Genomic DNA, 6,736 nt, shown 5'->3' on the forward strand with positions numbered 1-6,736 from the left:
TTTTATACTCGATACCCCGTCTTATGAAGGTAAGCATGCCATATGCTTTCTTTGCCCCCATTTCCACCTGTGCTGCCACTTTTAAGGATCTGTGGACCTGCACGCCCAGATCTCTCTGTGTCTCTATGCTCCTGATGGTTCTGCCATTTATTTTATAGCTCCCACCTGAATTGGATCTACCAAAATGCATCACCTCGCATTGGTCCGGGTTAAATTCCATCTGCCATTTCTCAGCCCAATTTTGCAGCCTATCTATATCCTGTTGTATTGTCTGACAATCTTCATCACTATCAGCAACTCCTGCAATCTTACAATCTTACTATCACCGCAAACTTGCTAATCAGACCCGCTAAGTTTTCTGCCAAGTCATTTATATATATTACAAAGAGCAAAGGTCCCAGAACTGATCCCTGCGGAACACCACTAGTTACAGACCTGCATTCGGAAAAACACCCTTCCACTGCTACCCTTTCTCTTCTATGGCCAAGCCAGTTCTGGATCCATCCAGTTATTTCACCCCTGACCCCATGTGATCTAATCTTTTGCACCAGCCTGACATGAGGGATCTTATCAAATGCTTTACTAAAGTCCATGTAGACAACATCCACAACCCTTCCCTCGTCAATCATTTTTGTCACCTCCTCAAAAAATTCAATCAAATTAGTGAGTTTCTTATGGCACTGCTGGCAGGTCCGGATGGTGTTGCTCGTGGCGCTTACTGCTTCTGCCAACTGTGCCCAGGCACAGTGAACGGCGATGGCTGGCAGCCTCCTTCCCGGGTCGGGGTACATGGGGGCCTGCCTCTCCTCCACGGCGTCCAGAAGTGTCTCAAGCTCGGCGTCTGTGAATCTCGGGGCAGCTCACTTCGCTGCCATCTTGTTGGCTGGAATGGTGTGTGAGGGGAGTGTAATGTGTATATGCGGCTGAAGTTTGTCAGCCTCCTGAGTGTCAGTCGCGGAACCGGCGAATCTCAATGGAATCGATTGTGTTCCATGTGGCGTGGGTGCTAGCCCCTTAACAGTCGATGAATCGGTCCAGGTGCACCGCCAGTTTTTCTTTTGTAGAAGTCCACGAATCCTGCCCCGGCAGCAACACTTACTCTTAGGAATGGAGAATTCCATCGTACATCTGCAAAAGAAGAAAAAGATGCCATATCAAAGGTTAGTAATAGGTTGTATTATGAGGAAAGGTGGGACAGACTGGGTTTATTTCCACTGGAGCTTAGGAAAGAGAGGGGTGATTTGATTGAAGTATATAAGATCTGAATGGTCTTGACAAGGTGGACATGAAAGGGATATTTCCTCTTGTGGATGGGTCCAGAACTCAAGGGCACTGTTTTAAAATTAGCAGTTGCCCTTTTATGACAGAGATGAGGAGATTGTTTTTTTCTCAGAGAGTTTTGTGACTTCAGAACTATCTGCCTCAGAAAACGGTGGAGGTGGGGGTCATTGAATATTTTTAAATCGGAGGTGGGTAGATTCTTCTATGGGAAGGGAATCAATAGTTAAGATAAGAGGAAGAGGCCAACCTCTCAAACCAATCATCTGCATATGGCAAAGGCCAAGGAGGACAGCAGAAGACATGTAGTCCCTCAGACCTGGAGTGCAGCAAGCGGGCCTCAGGAGAGTGGGAAAGGTGAATGGTCCAGCATATTCAGGTGCCAAATCCCACACTCTGACGTTCCCAGCATTCTCCAGGACAGCATTCCTCAGGCCAACACACCTTGAACCTCCACTCATTCCAGACACCTCAGATCCCCACCTAAACAGCCAACAGTCACATTCACCCTCATCTTATTGGCGTCTTGCACCCATTCCTCACAGTCACCCTCCACAAATGTTGCCTATCCCTTCTCTCCGCTTGAGCCATTCCAACCAGTCATACCTCTTTGCTCCTTCTCCTTCTCCTTAATGTTGGAAAGATTCAGAGATCAAATGCCTGGGGGGGAAGTGAGGTTGGGGGGGCAGAGAGTGAGGCTTTCCACTAGCAGGTACCTTTGCTGGCCACTGACAATGCATGGCTTTCCTGGCCCACAGGGGTGAAGCCTTGCTCCAGGGGGCTGCAGATCTCGACAACAACCTGCATGAAACTCTGAGCCTCCCGAGGCACTGGGACTCACATGTGTCCTGAGGGCTGATCCCTCTGCCTGTGGAGCCTGTATTGGCGAGGGGACAGGGGGGAGTCTTTGAGTCAATATGGCGCAGCACATGGCGGAGGGGTTGGCAGCTGGTGCTGCTTCTGGTATCACTCCTGCTGCTCCCAGTGTTACAGGTGTCCTCTTACTCTACAGCAGAGGCCAAAGGAAGAGCTGAATATGCTGCTGACATACTGTAGTGGAGGCTGACAGCAAGCAAGTGTACTTCAAACTGGGTGAAGTCCAAAATGAGTTAAGGGGCTTCCAAAAGCCATCTGTGGTAATAATTTTGTAGTCACCTCCAACACTTCAAAATGCATTTCTGAGGATCTCCTGCGTGGTCAACAAAATGATCAGCCCATGTTTATTTTTGATAGCACTTGGTTGAAAATGTCCAACTGGGGAACTATTCCCAACGTTGCCTGGGATGGAACATTTAAGTTATGAAGAGAGGTTGGTCAGGCTTGGGTTGTTTTAGCTGGAGTAGAGAAGACTGAGGGGCGACCTGATCGAGGTGTGCAACATTATGAGGGGCATAGACAGAGTGGATAGGGAACATAGTAATAATAATCTTTATTAGTGTCACAAGTAGGCTTACATTAACACTGCAATGAAGTTACTGTGAAAATCTCCTAGTTGCCACATCCAGAATGTCCAATTCACCTAAAAAGCATGTCTTTTGGGAGGAAACCAGAGCACCCGGAGGAAACCCACGCAGACAGAGGGAGAACGTGCAGACTCTGCACAGACAGTGACCCAAGCAGGAATCGAACCTGGGACCCTGGAGCTGCGAAGCAACAGTGCTAACCACTATGCTAGTGGTGCTGCCCTACAGCTGTTCCCCTTAGTTGTAGGGTCAGTTACGAGGGGCCACAAGTTCAGGGTGAGGGGTGGGAGATTCGGGGGGGGGGGGGGATTTGAGGGGAAATCTTTTTTACCCAGAGGGTGGTGATGGTCTGGAACAGGCTATCTGGGAGGGTGGTGGAGGAGGGTTGCCTCACATCCTTTAAAAGGTACCTGGATGAGCACTTGCCCCATTTTAACATTCGAGGCTATGGACCAAGTGCTGGCAAATGGGATTAGGATTGGCAGATCTGATGCACTGTATTTCTCTGTGATTCTGTGGCAGGAAGAATTCTTCTTACCCTCCCCAAACGTTGCAGGTTCATGTCGGTGTAATTTAGGGAAAAGAACTAAAACTCCCTGCTGGTGCAATTTGGCAGTGGGCCATGTATAATTAGGGAAAATCAGGGAGATAATTTGGGGATATATTCTCGGCGCCAATTGGGAAGTAAGGTTTTGGCAGCTCATTGCTTGGAGCCAATTTGTACCGGAACTCGTGTGCACCCCAAGGCGACGGAGCTCTTGAGAGTGGCAAATGTACCTTCCCGTATGATGGGAAGATTTTACCCACGCTAGCGCCATTGATCCCTGAATATTGTCTGCACAATAAGGAGCCATTAGTTTCGTTCTTAATAGCGAGGGGTGTGCGGGGGAGCCGGGAACTTTAAAAAGACAACAGTCAGGGATGGATGATACAGCTCAAGAAGAACTGACTCCCTCTCAGCACCAAACAGCAGCAACAGGTGAGAGAGACTCCACATCGATTATCCAGAGCAAACTGCTATTGCCTCCCGGTTCAGTTCCACTAAATATTCAGCCTTATTTCACTTTGCTGAATATATATTTTGCAGACTCTGTAAGATGATGATGTCCTGGATGAGACTTGGTCTCCCTCTGGCTCTTCTCTGCCTGTGCTCACCAAGTGCCAGTGGACATCACTCTGACCATCTCTGCATGAGGAGGACTTTCTGGCAACAACTGATGCGAGGATTGGAAAATATAGTAAGTCCTTTCGAGATAGAATCAACCCTTGGCGAGACCTGCACTTAATCCACAAAAGCATGTGGTGATGAATGGTTTGGGACTAGGACTGAGACTAATTTAGCAACAACTCCCCCCCCCCCCCCAAAACCTGGCTGTGTTTGCTTGTAATGTTCATTTTCGTCAAAAATATGTCAGTTGTTAATATAATCAGTTTCAATCTTTTTGATAAGTTTTAATATTTCTGATATATTTAATGTTATAATATGAATGTATATTTCGACATACTTAATATTTATTTACTATTTATTTATATATTTAATATTTCTGGTATATTTAATATTCATTTCTATAATATATATTGCTGATATATTTAATACTTTATACATCATATACAAACATATATATTTCTGGTTTATTTAATACTTATTTATAGAATATATATTTCTGATATACTCAATAATTATATTATATATATTAATATGTATATTTCTGATATATTTAATAAGTTTTAATATTTCTGAGGTTTCTTTACACTTTTCCTTTGTAGAATCCCGTGTTTTCACCTGAATGCAGGAGCGAATACGATGCAAGTTTGGCAGTTCCAAGGATTGCAAGACCGGTAAGTGAGTCCGAACCATTTTCAGTGTTCCCGCCCACCTTTTTACATTTTTTTCCCCATTTCAAGACTGTCACTTTGCGTTTGAAATAGGCGGAGAACGACAAAGCGGCGCTGGTTGTTGAAGTCCTCACCAGGATTCAGGGGCTCTTCAGTGGGACTGACGTGATCCTGGACAATAGACACCTTCTCATGTTCCTCAACAAGATATCTGAAATCCTCTCTCAGCTGCAGTCCTGTGTAAGAACAAACATCTCGAAGATAATTATTCCAGCTTTTAAAATTGAAAGAAACAAGAACTTTTCTTGATCAATCTCTTTATCATTCCTTCTGCAGATAAAATCACCTCCAGCCCTTATTAGCCACCAATCAGCTGCAGGCGAAAGGTTCCAGGTTCTAAAGACATTTTTAAGACAGAAGGTAAAAAATTTATCAACGCATTTTGTTTCTCAGAAGATGATGCTGAAGATTGCTATGTTCCTCGCTATTCTGTGAACGTGTCATCTCCCTTGTTTTGGTATCAGAGGTGGTTCAGTGGTAGCCTCTTGAATTGGCAAGGTGTCTGTTCAAATCCAACTCAAGTACCACTCCAGACCAGAGCATTTAGGGTGACTCTGCTGTGCAGGACAAAGAGTGCCCCACTGTCCAGTGCTCTATCTCACTGGAATGTGAGGCCAAGACCTTTTCTGATGGGCGGAAGTGGGGACGCTGAATAGTTTTAAGGCAGAGATAGATATATTTGTGTGAGGCAAGGGTATCAAAGGTTTTCGTGGGTAGTTGGGAACCTGGACCTCCAAACACTAACAGCGGCAGCCATGATTTTATTGAATGGCAGAGCAGGCTTGGGCCGAATGGCTCTCTTCTGTTCCTATTTCATATGCTCCTACCGCATGGCACTGAAGAAAATACAGGAGCTCTCCATGGTGACCTGACCAATGGCAATCCCTCAACCATTTCCTGGAAAAAAAATCTATTATCTGGTCACTATCAGGTTGCTGTTTGTGAAGTCTTGCTGTGCAGAAATTAGCCCCATGTTTCATATTACAACAGAAGTAAACTGGTTCTAAAGTGCTTCGAAGTTGCAAAAGCTTTTTTTCCTACTGAATTACAGCCCCTCCACACAATTTAGATTGCATTATTCCCACTTTCAATCTCAGCATCAGTTTGAGTCTGGTGGATCAATGTTAGATTTGTTACTGTTTATCCACTTGTTTGTCATGTATCTAACATCTTATTATTCAATTGATACATCAAATATAACTGATTAAGTTAATAACTTATAAACCCCATTTGCTTGAATCATTCACCTCTAGATTGACAGAGGGTGGTACGGTGATGCAGTGGTTAGCACTGCTGCCTCATGACGCCAAGGACCTGGGTCGTATCCCGGCCCCGGGCCACTGGCTGTGTGGAGTTTACACATTTTTCCTGTGTCTGCGTGGGTCTCACCCTCACGACTCAAAGATGTGCAGGGTAGGTGGATTGGCTATGCTAAATTGCCCCTTAATTGGAAAAAAAAAAGATTGGGCACTTTAAATTTAAACAAACATTTTTTTAAAAACTCTAGATTAACAGAAACTTCATGACAACTTTTCACTAACACAAATTCTCATCCCTCCATTACAGAGAAACAGTGGCTGTGCCTGGGAGATCGTCCATGCAGTGGTCAGAGAGATTCTTCAAGAGGCTGCAATAAACCATGCAAGAAAATGAAAATCAATACATAATATTAGCTCAATACGTTATCAGAGTAACTAGTCTGGCTTCCAGTTTATGTACATTTCTGTTGATTTTCCTCCCATACATATTTTATTTTAGGTTTTTAAGTTTGTTAAAATAATTAAACAGAATTTGTAATGTATATCTTATCTGTGAAAGTTAATCTATGGGTTCATTTATTTATTTCTGAAATGCATTTATCCTTTTGCATTAAAAATAAAAAATCTTCTGAATTTTTACTTCCAACATTTTTGTCTGTTTCTGTTGACGTGCGACCTTATACCTGATTATGTCACAGTTATCCAATACACACACTGCTGAAATGTTTCTAGATTGCCTTCAGTGAAAAGTAGGTGTGCCTTTGTCATCTACCATCAGCTCATTGGGAGGTCAATGTAATTTCCAACTCTTGCATAGCCAGTAGCTGCGGGGAATTTCAT

At 44.2% G+C, this 6,736-nt stretch overlaps 1 protein-coding gene across 1 annotated transcript; it reads left to right on the forward strand.

Annotated features, from left to right (window-relative positions):
- The first annotated feature begins 1,107 nt into the window (after positions 1-1,107).
- LOC140425836 (interferon alpha-1) lies at positions 1,108-6,290 on the forward strand. The gene is made up of 6 exons (XM_072510226.1): positions 1,108-1,160; positions 3,829-3,979; positions 4,509-4,580; positions 4,671-4,817; positions 4,914-4,997; positions 6,204-6,290. Exons 1-6 carry the CDS (start codon positions 1,108-1,110, stop codon positions 6,288-6,290), a joined length of 594 nt encoding a protein of 197 aa, XP_072366327.1.
- The last annotated feature ends 446 nt before the right edge of the window (positions 6,291-6,736 follow it).

The sequence above is a fragment of the Scyliorhinus torazame genome, chromosome 6, assembly GCF_047496885.1.
Source record: "Scyliorhinus torazame isolate Kashiwa2021f chromosome 6, sScyTor2.1, whole genome shotgun sequence".
NCBI lineage: Eukaryota > Metazoa > Chordata > Chondrichthyes > Carcharhiniformes > Scyliorhinidae > Scyliorhinus > Scyliorhinus torazame.